Source organism: Corythoichthys intestinalis, chromosome 7 (assembly GCF_030265065.1).
Source record: "Corythoichthys intestinalis isolate RoL2023-P3 chromosome 7, ASM3026506v1, whole genome shotgun sequence".
NCBI lineage: Eukaryota > Metazoa > Chordata > Actinopteri > Syngnathiformes > Syngnathidae > Corythoichthys > Corythoichthys intestinalis.
Window position 1 is genome coordinate 36,435,547 of NC_080401.1, and position 26,488 is coordinate 36,462,034.

Genomic DNA, 26,488 nt, shown 5'->3' on the forward strand with positions numbered 1-26,488 from the left:
TCGCTTTCAATGCTTTCTTGAGAACATCGTCAATTGCGGCAGACAGCAGGCGTTTTGTGTTGAATAAGTTGTGAAAGAAATGATGAAAACGTGGCGAAGCTGGCGATTTCTCTGGAGATGTTACCACAATAAGAATTGTCAGCTTAATTTATAAAGACTGGCGAACAATGGTCGGAGGAGGACCGTGGAGATGTATTGTTGAGCCATTTCACCCCGCGCTCATATTTTTCTGTCATTTGCATTTTCATTTAGAAGGTAAGCGTCAACTTTTTCCTTGATTCACCACCTGTACCAACCTTTTCTGAAACCTGTGTTGATTTGTCACACAAGAAAATCCGCCGTGCATTCGTCTGCGGTGCTGCCATTGTCGTCGTATTTCGAGCATGTCGTTGGATGTAGAAACAAATGGCGAGTCAAATTTTACGTCGGATGTCGAAAAGTTTGTGTGTCGAAGCGATCGTATGTAGAGGTACCACTGTATTTAGTCACAATATACAAAGTCACATTTATCCTTTAAGAATTAAGTCTTCCTACCTGTGGATCCCTCTCACAGAAAGAATGTTAATAATGTAAATGGCATCTTGAGGATTTATTGTCATAATAAACAAATACAGTACTTATGTACTGTATATTGAATGTATATATTCGTCCGAGTTTTATTCATTTTTTTCTTAATGCATTGCCAAAATGTATATGATCGGGAAAAATTATTGGGAATGATTGGAATTGAATCGGGAGCAAAAAAAAAGCAATCAGATCGGGAAATATCGGGAGCGGCAGATACTCAAACTACAACGATTGGGATCGGATCGGGAGCAAAAAAACATGATCGGAACAACCCTAATTTTAATATTTGAGATATGATGTTTACTGAACAATTGGGACAATATTTTGAAAAGACAGCAATGAAACAAATAATACCCCCAAAGCATGAAATTTAAAATTTCATATTTAAAAAAAAAAAAAAGTCTCACGACAAATAGATTTCCTCAGAAAATGCATGTTTTAGTATTATGTTTCTGCATTATTTAAAGGTTAAGCGGTGGGATGTTAAATGTCCTCCAATTTTTGAATGAGCCAGGGAATATATTTCGATTTCCAGTCACCGAAAATGAAAATTAGTGAGAGTCACATGTTATTCTTTCCTAAGCTTGTTTCCCATGATTGCTAGGCTATAAGTAACATAAGAGTTGACTTTCACTTGCAGAGCTGTCTGACTGATGGGTGACTGCATTTATCTTTGAAATTGATTCTGAGAAGCAGCCTGCTGATGTGTGAAGGAGATGCATCAAAGGGGATGACTGTGTCACATATAGTTAATGCGTACATAACTTAAATTGCTATCTTTCTTTTGGTCCCTCCTTTTTGCACTTGCTCAATCTGACTTTTAATTAGCTGAAGGATGTTGTCCACCACTTTCATTTTTTTCCATTTTAATTTACCATTAAGTGAGTCTCAAAAGCCAGCAATTCATTTTCCATGTTCACCTCCAGAGTCGCAGTGTGTGGATGTGTTCTGCTCATTGTGGTTTGTCGAATTTTACGTGTGCTTTGAAGAATTGCGGCACTATGTTAGTGTCATTATGTCTCACTAGTGCGTGACTAATGAATCTGTGCACAAGGCTTGAGACCACAGTACTAACTAAGGAAAGCAGTATTTGCTATACAGACACTTGTTGAGTCTTGAATTTCAACAAAACATTTTTTTTCATGATTTGAAAGGGTTTTTAGGTTTCTTAAAATGTTTGTTATATGCTTTTAGATCATTACTAGGCCACACCAAACATTAGTGATGTCACAGATTACTTGAAAAAGTAAATTAATTACTAATTACGCCTCAAAAAAGTAATCCAGTCACTTTACTACTTTATTATCAAAGTAACTCAGTTACTTTAAAAGCAATTTATTGGATACTTTTTACCAATTGTTCTCCCTTTGCTGACTCAACATAAGAGTAACAATAGAAAAATGTCATCACATGTACCTTATTTTTCGGACTATAAGTCGCAGTTTTTTTCATAGTTTGGCTGGGGGTGCGACTTTTACTCTGAAGCGACTTATTTGTGAAATTATTAACACATTATTATATCATTTCACATGTTATTTTGGTGTTTCGGAGTGACACTGATGGTTTGGTAAACTTGTTAGCATGTTCTTTATGCTATAGTTATCTGAATAACTGAACAGCTATGTTAAGTTAAAATACCGGGCACGTTCGAATTTCGTTGTTCATGCATCATGTAACATTGTCATACTGTATACTTTTTCAGCATGTTGTTCTCTATTGTATTATTTTAAACTGCTTTTCAAGATGACATATCTGTTCTATGTGTTGGATTTTATCTAGTAAATTTTATATTTTTTTAATATGTTTTTTTTTCTTCTTCGTTGGGCATTTTAGGGCTGTGCGACTTATAGTCCGAAAAATACGGTAATTGATTTTCCAATAAATGAATTTAAAGGGGAAGATTTTCCCCCACCATTGATTCACGCTAGCTTAGCCACTCCGGAGCCCTGAAAATAACAAATATCGGACAAACTGCATGGAATTTGTTGAAATCAACTCCACCGACTAATTAACTCCCGCTAACTCAAAGATAAAGCATACTGTCAAAAATTCTGAACCTCGTGTTAGGGGTTAGGGTTAACAGCAAATCAGTGCCAATGTAAAACAATGCAAATTGACTGTACAATAATCAACAACACACAAATGAATTGCACAGTGCAATCAACACAAAGGTGGGAGCGGGCGCGGATGCGCGAGCACAACCCGGAAGTACGCCGTACACACACGCGGTCAATTTGGCCACAAAACGTGGCGGCAACTAAGCACTTTACACTCACTCGGACTTACAACACATCCCAAGGATGCTAAACGAACACATCACCTCTCAGCATGAATGTGCAACACGAATATGATGTAAACAATGTTCGCCGACTTGGCGGGAGTGATGACTACCCGGTATTGCAACGGCAAAACTACGAAACGGCCGTGCATGTAGTGGCGCCAACCTATCACTGGAACCCTCCAGAATGAAGGAAAAATACTCATGTACATTCATGGACAAACACAGATCAACATTCCCTCACACATCTTATCAGGTGGCTGCACTCGAATATGCACCCGCGATCTTCACGCCTTTCTCAGTCCCAAAACACTTAGCGCGTGTGACTCGAGACAAAAAACAGGAAGTAACGAGTAGCGGTTACCATGGAAACGAACGCGTAGCTGGAACTTTTTCTATTCAAAATGCTCTTCATTCATGATTGCAATATTCTTCGTTCTACATATACTGAGGTAATTGCAAAATAGTAACGCACAGACACCAAGGAAACTAACTTTAATCAGATTACTGGTTTGAAAAAATGAATGCGTTAATTGCTCGTTACTGAAAGAAAGTAATCAGATTACTAATAATGTGTTCCAAGACTAGGTTCATACTACAAGTCTTAATGCACGAATCCGATTTTTTCGTGTTTTTTCGAGTCAGGCTATAACTTGCCCGTCTGAACGGGACAAATCGCATAGAAGTGGACCATTTCAAATCCAATATGAGTCACTTTCGTATGTGGTTCAAATCTGATCTGGGCCACATTTTTTCAGAATGTGACTGGCTAATCGGAATTCATGCAGCAATTACGTCAGCAAAGAACAAGAGGCAAGTTGGACGGCAGCCATGTAGGCATTACCGCCTAGCTTGAACTCTGCTTTTAAGCAAGAAGCGGGCTTGACCACAGTCATGAAAAAATAAAATGAAGAAAAGAATAAGCCTTACAATTTTCGATTTTCATTCTGTGTGCCGAATGAGCAATATTTCATTACTGCACACATGGCCGAGTCGGGGCAAATTGACACACCCACGTCATTTCACGCACACACGTCAAGGCTCAATTGTGTGCGTGTATGCGTTCCATCAGTCCATATAAACTTTGAATATAAAACTAAACTGGGATTATTAATGCCTGTTATTTGTGTCCTCTTTTTGGAAATCAAAATATGATCACTCTGGAATGACATACAGCTAGCATGTGTAATTTGTTTTGATGCTTCTGCGCATGCGGGTCTCTTTGCTGAGCACATCTCGGACTGCGAATTGGTGCGCATGCGTGATACTTAAACGGTCACAATGGACAAAGGCAGTCCGAACGGGCATGCCAAAAAAACAGATATGGCAAAAAATCGGATTTGTGCATTAAGACCTGTAGTATGAACCTAGCCTTAGTAATGCGTTAGTGACAACAATGCCAAACATGAATATTCAGATGCGATCGATGCATTTGGGACTTGGGACCATACCATTTCACAATCGTACAAAGTCTGATGCAATAAGCCTCTTTGTAAGCTTTCTGTAGCGCTCTCACAGTATGTGCTGCTCTTTAAGTGCCGAACAAATGTTTTTGCCTGATGAAACAAGCCAGCGTGAAACAGTGCTAGATGACCTTTCGTCACATTTTCTTGTTTTTCTTGAAAAGTCTATTTTGAATATAATTTTTAATGTGCTACAGTTGACTGGTAAGCGTTGTGAAGTGTGGATTCAAGAAAGGCTTGGAGGTGTAAAAATCTTAAAGTTCAAAGTAACAAACACAAGGTGCCATGGTTTCTATATATTTCAATCTATTTTCTTTCTATTCCTCTTGTGCTTTATCTCCATTGCAGATTTCAGTTATTATTATTATTAGTAGTAGTATTTTTTTTAAAAAAAATTTTAATTCGTGATTAAATGTGATTTTTATGTATAATTTTATTTCCTGTTTCGATTGTCTTTGTTTTTAAGTTCTGTTGATTTAATGTCATTTTTATGATCTTCATGTGACGTAAAGCACTTTGAATTGCCTTGTGTTGAATTGTGCTTTATAAATAAGATTGCCTTGCCTTGCCTTGCCTATCCTTTGGTAGGAATAGTTAATCGTGTATTAATCGTATAGTTGAACCAGTTGAACGTTTCATGTTGCTTTTTTCACTGACAGAACAGATGTTTTTGCTCTTAATTATGTCATGCAACTGAGGTCAATAGATAGACTAATAATTAGGGCTGTCAAAATTATCGCGTTAACGGGCAGTAATTAATTGTTTTAATTAATCACATTAAAATATTTGACGCAATTAACGCACATGCCCCGCTCAGACAGATTTAAATGACAGTACAGTGAAATGCCCACTTGTTAATTGTGTTTTATGGAGTTTTGCTGCCCTCTGCTGGCGCTTGGGTGCGACTGATTTTATAGGCTTCAACACCCATGAGCATTGTGTAAGTAATTATTGACATCAACAATGGCGGGCTACTAGTTTATTTTTTGATAGAACATTTTACAAATTTTAGTAAAACGAAAACATCAAGAGGGGTTTTAATATAAAATTTCTTTAACTTGTACTAACATTTGTCTTTTAAGAACTACAAGTCTTTCTATCCATGGATCGCTTTAACAGAATGTTAATAATGTTGATGCCATGTTGTTGATTTATTGTTATAATAAGCAAATACAGTCCTTTTGTACCGCATGTTGAATGTATATATCCATCTTGTGTCTTATCTTTCCATTCCAACAATAATTTACAGAAAAATATGGGATATTTTGTAGATGGTTTGAATTGCGATTAATTGCGATTAATTAATTTTTAAGCTGTAATTAACTCGATTAAAAATTTTAATTGTTTGACAGCCCTACTAATAATATGCCAAAATTTTCTGACTATAAGCTACAACTTTTTTCTCCCGTTCTGGACCCTGTGGCTTGTAGTCCAGTGTGGCTAATTGTAGGTTTTAAAAAAATATATATAGATTTTTACGTTGAAACCTGCATCTTATATACAAGTTTCCTGAGCGAAAATCGGGCGGCGCCTTCTTTGGCATTTCCTGCTACAAAATCAAGTGCGGTTGAAGTAAGCAATGTGTAGACAAGTTAAAACTGCAAAATCAAACCAGAAATGGATATAGCACGACGTAAATCAGGCTCTGGGACTTTCTGTGCTGTGCGTGAACTCCTGGAAGCGCCTATATATGTGGTTGGAAGTGGAATGTTTTGATCAGCGACCAGCTAGTAGCTAAAAAGTGCCGGTGTGAATCTACGTACCTCGCCATAAGCCTTAAATCGAAACCAGCAGCAGACAATAACTTAACCCCTTCTAGCCTAATGTATCACATTTGATACACTCAGAATTTCATTATTTTGAGAATAATTTAGAATTTTGAAATAAAAAAAATAAATAAAATGATGGATGCAAGTCAACACATGCATCTGCAGGTTCCATGAGAAAAAAAAAATTGGGATTTAGCTAGGGTTATAGATATTAGAGCACTTATTACACATATTCATTTTGATTTGTCTTTCTACAAATTTGAAAAAAGTACCATTAGGACCTTATTTTTTAAGTTTTGGGATTCTCTGACAATTGCTTCATGTTGCAGGCATTAAGGGGTAAGGGTGTGCTTTAAACCTAAAGAATCCACCTAAAAGTGTTAGGTTTTGTGTTGGTTTTTTCCTTGTGTGACTTGTCCCTGTGATTACCCATTGATTTCACCTGGTGTGCCTGCTCCTAGTGCATCCTCCTGTATTACCCAGCTGTTCCTCGTTGTCTCGTTACCCCTTGTCTGCATCTGTGTATGTAAGCTCCTGGTTTCGTATCACTCCTTGTTGCGTCATTCTGTCAGGGAAACGCGGGCAGGCAGGTGGTGTGGACCCAATTGCAGGGAAACAAAAAGCAGCAAGGCAGGTGGCGGTGAACTCAAAACACGTTTTAATAACAACTAACCAAAAGCACAAAGTACAACCAAAAGGACTGGGGATCAAAAAGGCAGTGTTCAAACCAAAACTTACTTAAACGGAGGGACTGGTACACAAGGGCTTGGACAGGACTTGAAAGTGACGTTGACATAGACAGTAGCCACGTTTACATGCTGACTTTTATTCATACCGATTCAAATCATTCCGAATGGAAATTTCACATCAGCTGTTTACATGTCACTTCATCTATTCCGATCCAGCGTTTACATGTGACTGCCTTTATTCCGAAAGGACGTTTGACGACTGCCGTCTGACATGCGCAGATTAATCAAAACAAAGCGTCACGTTGCAAAACATGGAGATCGATCGTCAGATCAGCTGCTGTTTTATGTTGTGTGTGCTTGGAAGCCATGTTGCAAGTGACGTTACTTACGTCACCAAGTGACGTCACCACATCAGTACGAAGCATGCGCAGAAAGAATGCAACCAGACACCATTCCGCTTCCCTGTTTACATGATATAATTTTACTTCTAATCGGTTTGGGAAAAGGAATATTCCACCCCTGTGAATCGGAATGAAATTCCATTCGGTTTGGGCCTGTTCATTCCGAATGAGGTGTTTATATGGAACACATTTATTCGGTTTGAACAAATATTCCGATTGTAATTGGAATATTTGGCTCCATGTAAACGTGGCAAATGACGCAACAAGGAGTGAAAAGAAACCAGGAGCTTATACACACACATGCAGCAGACAAGGGGTAATGAGACAACGATGAACAGCTGGGTAATACAGGAGGATGCACTAGGAGCAGGAACCCCAGGTGAAATCAATGGGTAATCACAGGGACAAGTCAAGCTAGGAAAAAACCAACACAAAACCTAACAAAAAGAATGTATGTTTGTTCTTATTTCTTCATTGATCGTTCGTGGACAAAATTCTAACAATCTGTTGTGTTAACATGAGGTGTAGATTGATACGCTGGCCACTTGAATGACCAAAATGACGCGAAATTACAAATAAAATTACAGTTGTCGAATGTAGAAGGGCTGACACGGATTTTGTTATTACAAGGAAATAATACAGTACAAAGTATTTTTCTTCTGGTGATAGTAATGGTATTATGAGCTCATCACACATGTACATGTAAACACAAATAGTATGTCATTCTTTTTTAATGCAGATATTGATCGCGATAACACTTTTGGACAACATGATTTAATTTCCTGTTTTATTTAAAAACAGTTGGTGCATGTGTAAAATGGGTCAATAAATCACAATTTGTAAATTATTAGAAAAATATCAACGAAAGTAGAGCATATATCGAGCCTTCCGCCATCAATGTAGAATGCATGTTGTTTCGATACATGCCCATCAACATAAGTGTTGTTGTGAGGCACATCAAGTTGTCTTCCCTTGCCTAACAGCTATTTACACCTGTAAACAAACAGACAAAAAACGTGTAACACTTGCATTTAGGGTAAAATGCCCATGTATTAGATGAGTGTTTGATTTTCATTTCTTTATCATTGAAGCTAATGCAAAGCTAATGATGTGTCAGCTGGGACGCAACACACAGAACTGTAGTCAAATTGAACATAATTGTCCCTGTTACTGCTTGTAGAGGCACTGTCTTGGTTACACATCTGCCTTCATGAACACAAAATTCCCCTATTCATGTATTAGGACTAGGGTTGTCAAACGATTACAATTTTTAATTGAGTTAATTACAGCTTACAAACTAATTAATCGCAATTAATCGCAATTCAAACCATCTATAAAATACGCCATATTTTTCTGTAAGTTATTGTTGGATGAAAAGATAAGACAAGACGGATATACTGTATACAGTACATTCAACATACGGTACATAAGTACTGTATTTGTTTATGATAACAATAAATCAACAAGATGGTATTACCATTATTAACATTTTGTTAAAGCGATCCATGGATAGAAAGACTTGTAGATCTTAAAAGATAAAGTTTAGTACAAGTTATAGAAATTTTATATTAAAACCCCTCTTAATGTTTTTGTTTTATTAAAATTTGTAAAATTTTCAATCAAAAAATAAACTTGTAGCTCGCCATTGTTGATGTCAATAATTACACCATGTTCACTCATGGTACTAACCCATAAAATCAGTTGGACCCAAACGCCAGCAGAGGGCGCCAAACACCCAAAAAAAAAACAAGTTACAAGCGGACATTACACTGTACTGTCATCTTAGTCTGTTTGAGCGGGGCATGTGCGTTAATTGCGTCAAATATTTTAACGTGATTAATTTTAAAAATTAGTTACCGCCCGTTAACGCAATAATTTTGACAGCCCTAATTAGGACACATTTAACTTTGTTGCTGTGCAGGTAAGTACTGGATATTTTGGTTGTGGTGACTTAAGCCATTTCTTCATGTTGTCCCCCATGTTGTGATGATGGCAGATGGATGTGATATTTCTAAATGGTCTTTTTTGAGGAATTTTGATGAGTGATGCGACTCCACCTCCATTGTTTTTTGGTTAGAGAATGTGGAAAACGGAAGTCGCGAGCAGAAATGCAGAAGTACCTCGGAAATTTCTCTATAATCCATTGCAACCTGTAGTACAATTTCAGTTTACTTGTCAAATTTGGTGGGCGCGGCTTATATTCAGGTGCGCCTTGTAGCCTGAAAATTACAGCACATGAGATTGGGGCTGCATTTGTGTTGAAAAATGATACCAAATGTTAAAACAATACTTTAATCACAAAAGAATGCTTAGCTTTCTTGACTTTTGGCTCCGAAAGAAACTTGTTGCCGTGGCTACGCCCTTCCATCTTCCATCTCTCCCTCCTGTTGGCTGCTGTTTAAGGGCACGGAAGCAGCATTTATCTTATCAGCGTGAAATGAAAAATACAATAAGAAGACGAAAGTACCTCATGCTGATGCAGCTATTATGTTATTATGACATTTTCATGTGTGCTGCTTAATGATGTCCTCAGAAAAATGCTGCAGCTCCACTAAGCTAAAGCAAAATCCCATGTTCAAGTTAAGTTTAGTGGGTGTTCACATTTGGATTTGCTTAGCTTTTCATAACTCGCATGCCCCCGAGTAACCCCACTGGGTATCACTGGCCGCGCAGTATCGATCTGTCCGGCGTTAGCCTGATTTGGTCTCATTGCCTCCTACTTCTCCTCCTCCTCGTCACTAGCTTGTTTCGCAAGCATCAGCCTATGTCTACCTTCGCCATGTATCCAGCAGGAATAAGATGTCAATCTGATTGAGTTCATAACAAGGCTGGTTAATTTAGACTACGTCGACACTAGGACAGATAATTTTTCTCCAGGGTATTTTGCCAACTATTTTTATAGCTGTCCGCATTATGTTTAAGGCCCCCATGCTTCTGCAAGGTACGCCTGCATTTGCGCAAACTAGGCATGCGTAGAAAGAAGCAGCCTCATGTGTTACGTCATCGCCCGTGCGGTTTACATCCGATTCGGAAACTCATTACTCGCAGGCGGGAAATTTTTGAAATTACTACACCTTCTAGACCAGGGGTCGGAAACTCCGTTTTGTGGTCACTGTTTTTTTCGTGAACGCAATTAAATGCATCAAGCGGGAGCGAGAGTGTAGGGAGAGCACGCTCGGCTTGTGATTGGAATAAATCTTTAGAAAACAACAACAAAAGCCCGGCATTGTTACTTGGGATGTTACAATCGATGCTTTGTTGCGCTTTCACCACTTGGAAAATAACAAATAGAAACATATGGTGTGGTGCTGCATATATTTCCTTGAAGCCACAACCAGGAGTGCTTGTGCATAACAATGGCGATCCTGGAAGTGGCGACAGTTTTGACAGGCGGAAATGTCATGAAAAAAACTGATCGCGCGCCTCTGTGACTGGGTACCATGCAGTTAACTTTTCGGGGTTTAAATTTGCTCTACACATTTTATTATACGAATGAATCCTCCATGAAGAAATTAAATTTCATCCCTACAAATTAACTATGGTGCAGGAACTTAACGGCGCGATTTTATTGCTCTTGAAAATGCATGTAAGGCGCTTTGGGAGGCCAGATTTCTTTTTCTATACATCCCCGTTTCCCTGAAGTTGCTTACCCATGAAACAATCGACTGCCGGCCATTAACACGACCACGGGGGCAAAATTGAAATTTCTATGGAATGCACTTTGCGTTGCGACGACTGAGCGACCGCTTGAAAAAAATGCCACAACTGTGAAAGCGCGTTCCAACCTCGTCCGTTCCATGAGGCTCACTGGGGTGAAAAAAAAAAAACACTAAATAAATAATATACGTTAAGAACTAAACTTTAAGCCCAACCCTCTCAAATAAGTGTATCCCTACCATCCTCAGAGCAACCATCGCTTCAGGGCGCCAATTTTAAATAAGCAAGTTGCTCTGCCCCACCCTTTAATACTCGCCTTTAACCGTCGACGGGATGTTGTGCTCATTGACGCATTTACGTCATTTTGAATAGCTGTTCACTGTAGTGACCACTGTCCCTGAAAAGATTTAACGATGAAGCAATTGTAATGTCCCATTGAATCATTTGAATCACGTATTTTCAAAATGAGCCAGTGTGGTTCCTTAACTTCCTATCGTCACTCCGTTCGAGTACATGATCCTGGCTACTATCATCGCCAACTGTATCGTCCTAGCTCTGGAGCAACACCTACCTGAAGAAGACAAAACTCCCATGTCGAAGAGGCTGGTAAGAGACCACATGTACATTGTAAAATTGAACCCTAGATTAAGACCCTTTCGCTCTCTTTGCACCAACAGGAGAAGACCGAGCCCTACTTTATCGGGATGTTCTGTTTGGAGGCGGGGATAAAAATCATCGCCTTGGGCTTCGTATTTCATAAAGGCTCCTACCTCAGGAATGGGTGGAACGTCATGGATTTCATTGTGGTGCTCAGTGGGTGAGTCAGTGTGACATGCTCAAAGTAGATTCTACAGCTAAAGTCTGTTTTAAATGTAGCTCAGTATTTTTGAGTGTATAGCTCATAAGGGTGTAACGGTACATGTATGTGTACTGAACCGTTTCGGTCCGTGGTGCTCGGTTCGGAACGATAGTGATGCACGATAATGCATTTTTCAGCCGATACCGATAATTTCCTCCTCGTTCCAACCGATAACCGATAATGTCAAGCCGATAATTCTGTTAAAAGATTTATGTAAAATTTTAAAGTATACACAAGAGAAAATATTACTGTGCAAAAAATATTATTGCTGTTTTTTTCAACATCAAATGTGAACAAGTAGTAAATTCCAACATCTAAATAAAGACAGATTGTCTAACATTGTGCAATGGTTAACTTTTGGTAACAATTACTTACAGAGTAAATACCTAAGTTGCGCAAAAATGGCTTTAAAAATAAGCTATTCCTAACGTATAACATTACTACACAGCAAAAACACAACTCCTTAAAACTAGTTAAATTCCCTTGTTTTCAGAGTAAATCTATTGGAAATAAGTGAAATTAACTGCCAGCACTTCAAGTATATTTCACTCAGATTTCTTGAAGAAAAATAGCCAGCTGAAAATAAGTTTAACAGCCTTATTTTAAGCAATAAATTATTATACATAATCCTAAAAAAAAAAAAAAAAGTCAGAAATGTTCTTTATTCAAGAATATGTATGGTTCAAAACATTATTTGAAAGCAATTTTTTCTTGATTTAGGTGAAAAATGACCTTATTTTTTTAGATGTTTGGTCTTAATAAGAACAAATGGCAATATTTAGTTCAAGTAAGTGGAATAATCTGGCGCATTCATCTGTTAACTAGTCTTCAACACTCAAACAAGATAGGGAAAATAATTTGACTAGATTTAAGAAGAATGATCTGATTAAGACGTCATAAATTTAAAGCGTACTGAATGCATTACTGACTGGATGACTTCTTTGTGTGGTTTGGTGCATGTTACAATTATCAACTAACCACTGTGCCGTCATGATAAACATGCTTACTTGACATCACTTGTCCAAATGTCCATGGTAAAACTGATGTGATCGGAAATGTCTTTCACGAAGAATCGTGGTAGTATAAACTACATTAATTTATCATCCAGGGGTTTGGCTATCGGGTCATTTCGGGAATTTCGTCCCGCCTGTGCCCTTCAGTCCGTCCGGCTGCCAAATTAGCACCCGCGCCAGGCCTCTGTCTTGAACCGGAGTGGCGGCGGCAGCTAAATTCAAACCGGATATCCGCCCGCCCCGGCCGGCTCGCTGCAGCGTATTCGGTGCATGGCTCTGCTCTGCCCGCCTAGGGCGAGGCGGCGGCGGCCTGCCGGACCGGCGGGCTCCGTCGGAAGACAGCTACTTGTTGACTATCGGTCTAGTTAGGTGTTTAGCCATAGATGGGAGTTTACCAGTTACCACCCGCTTTGGGCTGCATTCCCAAACAACCTGACTCCGGGAGGACCGCAGCGTCTCTGTATCGTCACAAGCCCCGTATCTTCCTTTATAGTTTATTTGTGTTTACAATAGCTTTAGCATTCGCGCTAGCAGCAGCCTCGTATTCGTTCCAAAAATCTTTGTGATGCAGTTTTAAATGGCTGCTGGGTTAGTGGTGTTCAATGAGGACGCTTTCTTTACGTCTCGTGGAACTTCTGCATTGCATGTTTTGTAGATGGCGAGAGCTTCGTTTATTTCATTTCACAAACGGGAAAATCAACGCACACTAGTGAGAGCGCCTCAACAACACTCCTCTATGACGCCGTACTCCTCAAACCCTCCTTCCACAGGGGCTTCAGAGAGGGGAGGGGTTGAGCAGGCGGCGGTGAAGAAGTGGAGAAAACTGCTTGGTCGCGCACATTTGGAGGCTAAATCAAGTGTATACAGTAATTATCGGATTGCATTATCGGTTGATTTTTTTTTTTTAATCGGTACTATGTGGCTGAGTGGTTAGCACGTCTGCCTCACAGTTCTAAGATCAAGGGTTCAATCCCGGGCTTCGGCCTTCCTGTGTGGAGTTTGCATGTTCTCCCCGTGCCTGCGTGGGTTTCCTCCGGGAACTCCGGTTTCCTCCCACATCCCAAAAACATGCATGATTGAACATTCTAAATTGTCCATAGGTATGAGTGTGTGCGTGAATGGTTGTATGTCTCCTTGTGCCCTGCGATTGGCTGGCAACCAGTTCAGGGTGTCCCCTGCCTACTGCCCGTAGTTAGCTGGGATAGGCTCCAGCACCTCCGCGACCCTCGTGAGGAAAAGCGGCATGGAAAATGAATGAATGAATGAATCTGTATTATCTGTGTGACGTCATAATTTCCATTATCGGCAGATCAGTAACCGATATTATCGTGTATCTTTACTTTTCGAGGCTGTGAGTCGATCGGGTTACAGTTTCTTTGTGTAGATTATATTTACTCCGTCTTCTATATTATAATGAGGACCAACACGGTACGACAGTTAACCCAGAAACGTCAAGGGCGCAACAACGTGGCTGCCGCGAGGACGCAGTGAAACGTGGGCGTTAAAGTCAATCAGCCAATGCACACCAGTTGCAGTGCGGCCGCGTGTTAGACGCGTCTCAGAAGAAGAAGAACGGCAGAGTTTATTATTTGACGCGAGACGCGACCCTCCTGCGTCAATACTACTACCGGTAGCTAGGATCGGGCAGACCGGAAGTCACTCGTGTAAAAATATGGTGGATCAGGTCGATTTTCAAACTAATATGCAATCGTAACCCACTTTTTGATTCCATCAGATCTCTTGAGTGGTAGATCAGGGCACAGTTGACTTTGTTGATTTACTGCTGTCTTCTCTGTTATAGTAATAACCAACACGGCCCCGTGTTCAATACAAAACCCTCCTACCACAACAAAACAAGTAGGAACTAATATTCACATAGGAACTAAAGTTATACAACATAAAATATACAATATAAATGAATACTACATCACGTTTGTAAAATATAAACACATAATAAAATAAATAATAGCCCATTTAAATAAAATAAATTGAAATGAGCTAAAACACCTGTAATTAAATAATAAGAATAATACATAGATCCTGCTTACACAATTAAATTTATTAATTTCTGTGTGGTGCTTTAACTTGACAAAATCCACCAATAAAACTTTTGAAAACCGTTCATAAGAAAAAAAAATGATTCATTGAGGCATTTCATTTGTAAAATACATGTTAAAATCTGTCATTGGGATTGCTTTTCTCTTTAGCACAGGACTTCTTTTTTCTTCTTTCTTTCAGAAAGAAAGCTGACCAATATGTGGGGTCTGAAAGGCAAATTGTTGTTGGATTATCTTTATATACCCGCTACTTTTTGAGCAGAATTCTAGCTTTGTATAGGCTAATGTTCCTATTGTTGAAAGCACAAAGGTGTGTAATAAATAACTAGCACATTTATATTTTGCATTTTGTTTTCTTACTGTACCGAAAATGAACCGAACCATGACCTCAAAACCGAGGTACGTACCGAACCGAGATTTTTGTGTACCGTTACACCCCTAATAGATCATCACAGAGGGTGTTGTCAGAGTCGCATCGAGCCGTAAATTGTTATACTTTTCAAACTATCAACGCAACTTAAGTGAGGCAATGGGAAAGCAAGATGTAAGAAATCAAAAAAAGCGCTTGACACACGCGTTTGCTCACACCAATAAAATATTAAACGTTTCACCACGCCAAATAAAATTCGACGAGAATCTAACGGCGTTCTTAGAGAATTCTATATGATTCAGCCGTCATCCATTATTGATGAGTCCATTTGAGGCTCAAGGATGCTACTCTCGTTGCTGGAGAGGAAGGAGGCGAGGACAGGAGGTGGGGGTGAGGCTCGCTCGCCTGTTGATCAATTGACATCGCTTGAGGAGAAGTTACTGTTGTTACGGAATTAGAAGCTTAATTAAAACACGGAGAGACAAGCAATTGTTAATGGATTATTCAAACAGCAGCTGCTTGCACAGGCACATACGAGCAAAAGAATAAGACCACGGAGGGTGTGTTGTATTCAGACTAGCAATGCGTGCGTACAGATCAGTAGAGCTTAATAAAGAATCCTTTTTTTGCTCTATGAGATATGACTTGAATACATTGATGTTCATTTAACTTCTATTGACAAATATATACTGTGTGTCTATTACATTTTTATTGAGGAGGTGCAGGGGAGAGACTGAAGCAAGGTTTGCATAGGGACGATAGGGACATAACACTACCAACTTTTCAGGATGCTCAAATTGTCCCCATCAACTTTTAAGCAACCTTTTTTGCATTATATAAAGAGTTCAGTTATGTAGGTAATTTAGATTGTCTTCCCGTATGTTGTAATGATAGAATAGAACCATTATTAAGTGAATTATTTTCATTATGTTCAGACTTGCTAAATGTGCCAGTCCACCCCCCCCCCCCCTCAAATTAACGTTTGTTTGGCTGATGACTTGAATCCCCCAGTCCCGCCACAAAGACACACGCACATACTCACACAGCCCCGGCAGATTCATGTCAACACCATGCTGCCTCCTCCGCCCCCTTCAAAGAGGAGAGATATTCGTTTTTTTAAAGATTTTTTTTGGCCAGCAGCAGCCACAAGGACATCAATATTGTGGAAGTGGGGGAAACACAACACAATTTTGCTACTGAAAGTCCGACCTGCATCAGAGTTAGCATAACATTAGACTTGCTAATAGGGGTGTGACAAAAATATCGAAATGGTGATATATCGTGATACTTTGTATCCCAAAAGGTTATCGATATTCGCCTGCCAAGAATCGAGATATTGTTTTAAAAATTTGTCAATGTCTAAAAAAAATAAAATAAAAAGGAACTAACAAGTTGCTACCAAAATCTTCCACCATAAAAGTGTCTCTGTCTTAGACCGGGAACGTTGGTTCATTCGAAACCGGAGCATTCACAGTCATTCTGTCTGATTTTCAAGGCATTTACAGGTCATTTCCTGTTGAGTTTGAGTCACTGCCTATTTATTTGGGTGATTCTCAGGTCACTTCCTGTTCTATAACTCAAAATAAACAGGAAGTGACCCATAAAATACCCCTAAATCAACAGGAAGTAAATGAAAAGCAACAGGTAAATGACCTTAAATGGCCCAAAATTACCTAATTGCCTGGCATTGGCTGTCACTGACGGGCATAGACGTTCAATCCGTTTGAAGTGGGAGGGATGGCAGCGAATGAACGAATGTTCATTTGCTACCACCCTCCCAGTTCAAATAGATTGGACGTCTACTAGCGATAAACTCATTCCAATTCACAGAAGAAGCTTGTTTTTCTGTTTATTAGTTGTTTGTTGGAAATCCTACAATGATTTCCTGACCAATGTATCGATAATCGTTGTATCGCCATATCATCAGATCATCGTTATCGTGAGCTTTGTATCGTATCGTATCGTGAGGCACCAAGAGGTTCCCACTCCTACTTGCTAACATGCAAAATGACTGCGGTCAGGCCAGCACCCTCCATAAGGAACAACAAAGTCAAGCTAGCCGTCCCTTATTTGGATCATTTTTTGCATTATGTGCATTACGGTAATATCGTACCTACTGACGTTGAGACCAAACCTACGCCCTAGGTCTGAAGATGCTGAAGTGTGAACATGGGCTTTTGAGCAAAGCTTACTTTTGCTGCCACACAACTCCCATCAGATGGTAGCGAGGCACAATTTTACAGTAGATATGACGTTCGGTCAAATTCAAGTGTTTTTCGACAAAAAAACAACAAAAAAATGTAGAGACTGCGGCATTTTTTTAAAAAATCAGATCACATGATTCAAGTTTTTTTTTTTTTTTTTTTTAATGATAAAATCTGGGCGAACCAAAATTGTAGTCAGGTTTTGCCAAGCAAGTATGGTTCCAACAAAACTTGACGAAAACACCCAAATTTCCAGTGGACCAAGTCATTTTTAAGGCCACATTCAACACCTAATACTCAAAAAATCTTTTTCCCCTTATTTTCAACTCTGGCCCACAAAAAATATTTTGGTGGTCATTATTATTGACATAAACAAATAACCAAAAACAAAAACGACAGGAAGTGACCCAGAAATGTCCCAAAATCAACAGGAAGGAACCAAAAATAAATAGGACTAGAATAAAGTGACACACATTTGCCCATTGGATTTTACCCACCAACATGAAAACATTCACACACAAATTCTCCAGATATTGCATTTTCTCGGCTGTGTACTATATTCCACTGATTACCTACAGTGTATGTGAAATTAATTAATTCATGCATTACGTGTGAAATCAGTTGTAGAAATGGAAATATTAGCCTCCTGCTGCATCTCATTTCAATCCAGCCTGCTTATATGCATGTCACAAGAAATGTGCAGCCTCATTATACACTGAACCGTGTTTTTGAGATATGCTGGTGATATTTGGTGAGCAGAGAGTGAGATAGTAATTAGCTGCTGACAGAGTCTATCCAACAAGTGCACGTGATATTTAATTGATCATCATTGTTACAGCGAGTCTCCTCCTATGAGAATTTCATGGGATTTTGTATTGGAAACATTGTACTTTGTGGAAGTGTTTCTTACAAGTAGAAGAACACACACACAAGAACAAAGATGTTCATATTGATGAAAAGTATGATTGTTTTAGAATGTCATATCATGATTCAGCAGTACTCCGCAGTCACTTTTTGAATCAAATTTCAAAAATAGTGCTATCAGGTGTATTTTGCGGTAAAATTAGCATCTCAGATAAATAATTTCTGAAACACAGGTGTAGTGTACAGTGGGGCAAATAAGTATTTAGTCAACCACCAATTGTGCAAGTTCTCCTTCTTGAAAAGGTTAGAAAGGCCTGTAATTGTCAACATGGGTAAACCTCAACCATGAGAGACAGAATGTGGGGGAAAAAACTGAAAATAACATTGTTTGATTTTTAAAGAATTTATTTCCAAGTTAAAGTGGAAAATAAGTATTTGATCGCCTACAAACAAGCAAGATTTCTGGCTGTCAAAGAGGTCTAACTTCGTCTAAAGAGGTCTAACAAGGTGTAATGAGGCTCCACTCGTTACCTGTATTAATGGCACCTGTTTTAACTCATTATCGGTATAAAAGACACCTGTCCACAAGCTCAGTCAGTCACACTCCAAACTCCACTATGGCCAAGACCAAAGAGCTGTCGAAGGACACCAGAGACAAATTTGTAGACCTGCACCAGGCTGGAAAGACTGAATCTGCAATAGGTAAAACGCTTGGTGTAAAGAAATCAACTGTGGGAGCAATTATTAGAAAATGGAAGACATACAAGACCACTGATAACCTTCCTCAATCTGGGGCTCCATGCAAGATCTCACCCCGTGGCGTCAAAATGATAACAAGAACGGTGAGCAAAAATCCCAGAACCACACGGGGGGGGGCTAGTGAATGACCTACAGAGAGCTGGGACCACAGTAACACAATGCGCCGCCAGGGCCTCAAATCCTGCACTGCCAGACGTGTCCCCCTGCTGAAGCCAGTACACGTCGAGGCCCGTCTGAAGGTCGCTAGAAAGCATTTGGATGATCCAGAAGTGGACTGGGAGAATGTTTTATGGTCAGATGAAACAAAAATAGAACTTTTTGGTAGAAACACAGGTTCTCGTGTTTGGAGGAGAAAGAATACTGAATTCCATCCGAAGAACACCATACCCACTGTGAAGCATGGGGGTGGAAACATCATGCTTTGGGGCTGTTTTTCTGTAAAGGGACCAGGACGACTGATCTGTGTAAAGGAAAGAATGAATGGGGCCATGTATCGAGAGATTTTGATTGAAAATCTCCTTCCATCAGCAAGGGCATTGAAGATGAGATGTGGCTGGGTCTTTCAGTATGAATATCATTCCAAACACACAGCCAGGGCAACAAAGGAATGGCTTCGTAAGAAGCATTTCAAGGTCCTGGAGTGGCCGAGCCAGTCTCCAGATGCCAACCCCGTAGAAAATCTGTGGAGGGAGTTGAAAGTCCGTGTTGCCCAACGACAGCCCCAAAACATCCCTGCTCTAGAGGAGATTTGCATGGAGGTATAGGCCAAAATACCAGCAACAGTGTGTGAAAAGCTTGTGAAGGGTTACAGAAAACGTTTGGCCTCCGTTATTGCCAACAAAGGGTACATACCAAAGTATTGAGATGAACTTTTGGTAATGACCAAATGACTTAAACAATCTTAAAAATCAAACAATTTGATTTAGTTTTTTTTCTTCCACATTCTGTCTCTCATGGTTGAGGTTTACCTATGTTGATAATTACAGGCCTCTCTAATATTTTCAAGTGGGAGAACTTGCACAATTAGTGGTTGACTAAATACTTATTTGCCCCACTGTATGTATTACTGAGCACTGGTCGGTATCAGTGTCTGCTGAGACTTACAATTTTTATCGTCAAAATGTCCTTCTAATGTCACTATTGCTATTCATTAGGCATAGGCTATGTTATGCTGATTGCATACTACACTTAAGAGCTGTTACCTCGATTAGCATGAGTGTGGAACAGAGGCAATTGCTCTAAGACTGCAACCGAACGAAGCTCAGCTTCCCCTAAAATGCCCAAATAAAAGTGATCAAATGCATACTGTAGTGTGTACATGTCAGTGACAAAATATGCGCAACAACGCACTCAACCTTTGCCCAGAATTAGCTTCTTAATCACTGGTTATGACGCGGCTTGCTTATTTGTTCATTCGCCAGCGTCACAGTCCTTTAAACAGTGTGGACGCTGTACATCATCAGAGTTGAGAGTGCATTGTTCCACTACAGCGAAACAAGACGATTCATTGGCTAAAGTCTATGTTTGTCCAATACATCGGATGCGTGCGTCTCTGTAGGTCTATGGGCAGTGTGTGTGGCTTGGCAGGCCAGGACGCTCTGCTTCTCTGCATGATGTTTGGATGATCTGTCTGAAGGCTGAGTTATGCTTCTGCGGCAGACCTACGCCATCAAGGCAGACCCAATTTACCACCCTCCGCCGTAGCCTGACGTACAGCTCCACAAAATTCTGACTACGCGTCGCGTCAACGCGTGGTGACGTGATGCAAATGGACTGTGATTGGTCCGCTCAGACTGTTTGATTGTTTCCGGTACAGCGCGAAATCACCGCCATTTACAAACATTTTTGCGCTAACAACCATCTCCGCAACCGTCTTCTGCATCGCCTGCACCTCAACATTTGTATGATCAACATTTGTTGTGCAATGTTGATGAGCATAAGATCCACATTCAAGCGTTCCATCTCCGTTGGCATTGTTGTCTAACCAGAAGAAAATTAGAGGAATTTGAAGAGTCCCCCAAAACTGTACAAACACAACGCCACACCCTCTAGTGGCTTGGCGGTGAACTACAGAGCAACCCGTTCCCTTGCTGCAGAAGTATCGAAAGCTCATTGACGCCGTCACCGCAATGCAGAAGCATAACTCAGGCTAGAGCTGAATCCCTTTTTGATTGACAGCTAAGCTAAATGAGTGAATCAGCCATTTCATTGTTTAACTCATTTGCTCCCAGAAACGTATAAATACGTTCTATTTTTAAATGCTTCATTGTCCCAAAAACTTTATACGTCTTTTGCGTTTTTTTTTTTTTTTTTTTTTTTTTTTTTACAAGAAGCATCTATAGCTTGTAATCTATCTGAGAAACAAAAAAAGAAGGCTCCAAACCCATTTTAAAGCAACAAAACTGGCCACTGGAGGGCAGTAGCGCATTTTGTAAGACCCGCAACCCGATTCAAAAGCAATGAACGGCCGGGCAGCACGGTCAGAGCGCAGGCGGCATGATGCCAGGCGGCGCTCCGACCGAACAAAACAACCGAGAGGACACCTGGGAGGCCAGGCGCTGGATGACCGAGCAAAACGAGTGGGACCCCCAGTGCAGCGGTTCGCCGAGCAGACCCCACAGAGACACAAAAAGAATCCATCTTTTTGAGACAGACAACGATGAGGGAAAACTTTACACGGCTGACGTGGCGACAACGGCGTCATCTCGGCGACAAAGCGTCATCTCTCAGTAGTCATGTATAAATAAATTGTTACTTTGCTATCAAAAGCTCTATTTGTCAGGTTCTTCATGGTATTTTGTAAAAGGTAAACATTATTCAGATGTTTGGGATGTAAGTAATGCAAAAAATAGCTTTGTTAAAATCAAAGTTATGCTTGAAATGTATGCGTTTACAAAAAGCTCATTTTCTCCATTTTTTCATCAGAAATTGGAAAATTGCTCAAGCTAAGCTATTTTCTAATGCTGATTTCTAAAGAATGGAAAAAGATATGAACTTACTTTTTTTCTGCTGAAAGAATAGAGTCTAATCTTTCTTTTGGTGGGTTCCATGTTTATATAGCAATAGAACAGAATTTTCTGTGGGCCTTGCAAAATCAGTCAAAATCCAGAAAAGTGGCCGGGAGCGAAGGGCCTTGCGCTGGTGAAAATGGCTGGGAGTGAATGAGTTAACATCTGCAGGAATTTTTTTTCGATTTGCATTCCATGGTTCTGAATTGAACTGGAGACTTTCCTAATCATCCTAGCGACACTTTGTTAAAAACGACTAGTGGAAAATCAAGCTTCTGTTTCTGGTGTTTATGTTTTTTCTTTTGTAGCTGCTTGTGTTTGGAGGCTGACTTCTGTCACTGTAGTTTCTTTCCCTACCAAGCAGCGGGTGCCACAGAGCCCCTCCACCATCACAAAGCACTCACAGGCAGACAGAATTTGAGATTCCCCTCCTTGAAATACCAGAATCTGCCACTGGTGTGCAACAGCCACTAAATGTCTATGAATAAATTAAAACGGGGTGTCATAATGCACCACACGACACAAACTTATGGTGCATAAATAAAACAAACTGTTAATAACGAATGATCAACTAGGAGGGGATTACACACATAATAACTAGTAGTATTAGTAGAGGTGTGCGAAATTTCCGATTCTTAGATTATTCGCGATTCGGCCGTGGAAGATTCGAGAACGATTCACAAACATCCAAATTCCGATTATTGAAATATGTCAAGTAAAGCAGAAGTAAAACACACTCAGCGTGCCGCGCGGTCTTTGGAACGGAGCGAGAGTAGCTAAACATCATGCTTGTCATTACCTGGCCCCTCGGGTAAGCTAGGTACGGGCGTTAGTAAATGTCCGCCATCTTAAAGCAGTAGACTTCCCTTCAAGGCTGTTGTAGCGAACTTTCCAAGCGAACTTAATTAACTTTTTATCCAAAATAATCCTAAATCGGTAAAATGTTGACTTGAATCTATCTTTAAAATAGTTTTAAAACTTTCACTTGTCAAAAGTAGACAAAAGGGAAATTATGGAATAACGGGGGCAATTTTAACAACTTGTTGATTCACAACATTAAATTAATTCAATGTAGTTTAAAGCTGCTGATACAGAATGGGGATTTTAGTACATTATTTATTGTTTTTAACTGTTAACTTGATACTAAAATAGTCGTTTATTTAAGCCTGCAAGGCTTTTTATTATTATTATTATTTTTTTTGTCATTAATGTACAAAACATTAAAAGCACCTAACAGCGGGGGATGTCATCAATAATCGATTTATATTCGAATCGTAGCCTCTGAATCGTAATCGTAATCGAATCGTTAGGTGCCCAAAGATTCCCACCTCTAAGTATTAGTACTGCATTGGGAGGGAATTAGCTACAAACAATAAAGCACCTCACGTGAGTTAACCCAACCTAAGTGATGCAGATAGTGTTCAACAAAACAGAGCAAGACATGTAACCCACACAGAACACAGACAACCCAATTTGTTCTGAATGCAGAACAGACACAGAATAGATATTCTGTGTCGATGGAATTAAATACAGAACAGCAGCAGTGTTGTCACAGATTACTTGAAAAAGTAATTTAATTACTGATTACTGATTACGCCTCAAAAAAGTAATCTAGTTACTTTACTGATTACTTCATCAAAGTAACTAAGTTACTTTAAAAGTAATCTATCAGTTACTTTTTACCCATTTTTCTCCCTTTGCCGCCTCAACATAAGAATGACAACAGAAAAATGTCATCACATGTAATTGACTTTCCGATGATTGAATTCAAAGGGGAATATTAGAATTTCGCGCGAGCTTAGCCACTCCGGAGCCCTGAAACTAACAAATATCTGACAAACTGCTTGGAATTTGTTGAAATCAACTCCACCGACCAATTAAACCCGCTAACCTCTAAGATTAAGCCTAATGTCAAAACTTCTAAATTTCGGGTTATGGTTAACAGCATATCAGTGCCAATGTAAAACAATGCAAATTGACTGCACAAAATTCCAAAGGTGGTGGGGGGCGCGGATGTGCGTGCAAAACCCGGAAGTACTCCTCTCAATACACACGCGGTCAATTTGGCCACAAAACGTGGCGGCAACTAAGCACTTTACACTCAATCGGACTTACAACACATCCCACAGATGCTAAATGAACACATCGCCTCACGGCATAAATGTGCAACACGCATATGATGTAAACAAAGCTTGCCAACTTGGAGTGATGACTGCCCGTCGTTGCTACTGCAAAGCTACGAAACGGCCGCGCATGTAGGGGGTCCAACCTTTTGATGATACCCTCCAGAATGAAGGAAAAATACTCACCTTCATTCATGGATATCCACAGATCAACATTCCCTCGCAACGTCTCAACACTCGGCTCGACTGTCCACCCGCCTGGCCCACGCCAGTCCCACAACGACCAAAACAGGAAATAGCTAAGAGGTTGTCATGGAAACACGTACCGGGAACCTTTTATTTTAACATTTTCTATTCAAAATGCTCTTCGTACATGACTACAATATTCTTCATTCTACATACATTATGAGGCAATGGAAAAATAGTAACGCAGAGACACTAAGGAAACTAGCTTTAATCAGATTACTGGTGTAGAAAAATGAACGCGTTAGATCAGGGGTCGCGTTAACCAAATATTTTCCGTCGCTGACCGGTTTTTTAGAACAGTGACGGAAAAAAATGAAGTCCATCTGTCATTTTGACAGGTTGCAATTCACACCCCAGACCACAGGGCGGCGAGTGAGCATATTAATTAGCTATTGTCTCTCTTGATGCATGACGTCGTTGGCCTTACTCGGAAAAATGTCAAGGCAACTGAGTGTCCGAAGTTTATTCAAAAAGCCCCAAAACGACGATAGTGTTGATAAAAGAGGTGAAAAAAGAGGGACTGATGCAGTGGAGGATGAAGGACAGCCTCTGCAGCAATCCCACTTGAGACATTTGATTATGCACAAGCGGGCACGCAATGGCGTACCGCACGCAGGCTATTTTTAGACCGTGACGTCGCATCGTAAAGCGGAAGTAAAGCCGAAGTGGGACATTATAGACCCACCCTCGCATAGACCCAACGTAAAAAGTGCTACTTTTCTCCGGTAATCTTTCAAAAACGAACTTGCCGATCACGCATTGCTTTTTTGGAACTTGTAGAAACAACTTTAGACATTACGACACATTTAGGATGTTTTCTTCATATGTTTCCGGAACCAAAAACTAGGGAGGAAAAAATGTGAAGACCGAATCAACTTGCGCGGACTTTAACACCAGCTCGGCAAATCCATTCACGTTTCATATGCAGTAAACATTATGTTGGGTTGGCATGGTCTTTCAGAGGACAAAGAGGTAGGCCATTTTTATAATTTGAACTTTATTTTTTTAGCGCAACGTTGTGCCGTACTGCTTCTGTCTGACAATGAATGACCTGAAAAGAATTACAATGGTATTTGACTGCCACTGTTACCGTTTCTGTTATATATATATATAAAAAAAAAAAACTTTAGTAAGGGGGAAGTGTAAATAAATTATAGGATTAAGATATGTTATCAATGAAAAAATTACAAGTGTTCGTTGGCTGTCACTGAGTAGCATTTGCGATCGCTACACAAAGCTAACTAAATTAACCCCAAGAACGGTAAGAGACGTAGGACAACCAGAGGATATATAAGAAAGACAGGGCTGATGGTAAAGGATAGCTTGCTGAAACAGGAGAATGTCATTGTCAGTCGCGTCGATAAAAAAGCTAAAGCTATGCTTAGGTCAGCTTGTAGCCTACCTACTGGGGCCACAGTCAGCTGTTTTTGTCACTGCGGAGAAAAAGTTACATATTCATCTGCTTGATGTGTGATGGCACGGTGTGGATTCTCTGTTAAGCTTGTTCGGACAGAATATTAATTATAAATGAATGAAAACTAAATACTAGTGAATATGTCATTATTATCATTTTAAAAAATTAAGTGACGGGTAAAAATAGATTATGACCGGATTTTCATGACCCTGTCAGTCAAATTGACGGGCGACGAAAAAGTCTAGCGCAACCTCTGCGTTAGATTACTCGTAACTGAAAGAAAGTAATGAGTAGGAGTGGGAACCTCTTGGTACCTCACGATACGATAAGATTTGCGATACAAAGCTCACGATAACGATGATCTAACGATATGGCGATACAACGATTATCGATACATTGGTCAGGAAGTCATTCTCGGATATTCTACAAAAAACTAACAAAAAAACAAGCTTCTAGTGTGAATTGGAATTAGGTTATCACTAGTAGATGTCCAATCCATTTGAGCTGGGAGGGTGGCAGCGAATGAACAAATGTTCATTCGCTGCCACCCTCCCAAACGGATTGAACGTCTATGGCTGTCAGTGGCAGTCAGTGCCAGGCAATTAGGTAATTTTGGGCCATTTAAGGTCATTTACCTGTTGCTTTTCAGTTACTTCCTGTTGATTTTGGGGTATTTTATGGGTCACTTCCTGTTTATTTGGAGTTATAGAACAGGAAGTGACTTGAGAATCACCCAAATAAATAGGC

The 26,488-nt window shown here is 39.9% G+C and overlaps 1 protein-coding gene across 1 annotated transcript in view; it reads left to right on the plus strand.

Annotated features, from left to right (window-relative positions):
• Positions 1 to 26,488, plus strand: part of LOC130918675 (voltage-dependent R-type calcium channel subunit alpha-1E) — a 312,447-nt gene that overhangs the window by 109,999 nt on the left and 175,960 nt on the right. The window contains exons 4-5 of the mRNA XM_057840588.1: positions 11,324 to 11,430; positions 11,502 to 11,641. Of these exons, the coding sequence (XP_057696571.1) occupies positions 11,324 to 11,430; positions 11,502 to 11,641 (247 nt within the window). The remainder of the gene's footprint in view (positions 1 to 11,323; positions 11,431 to 11,501; positions 11,642 to 26,488) is intronic.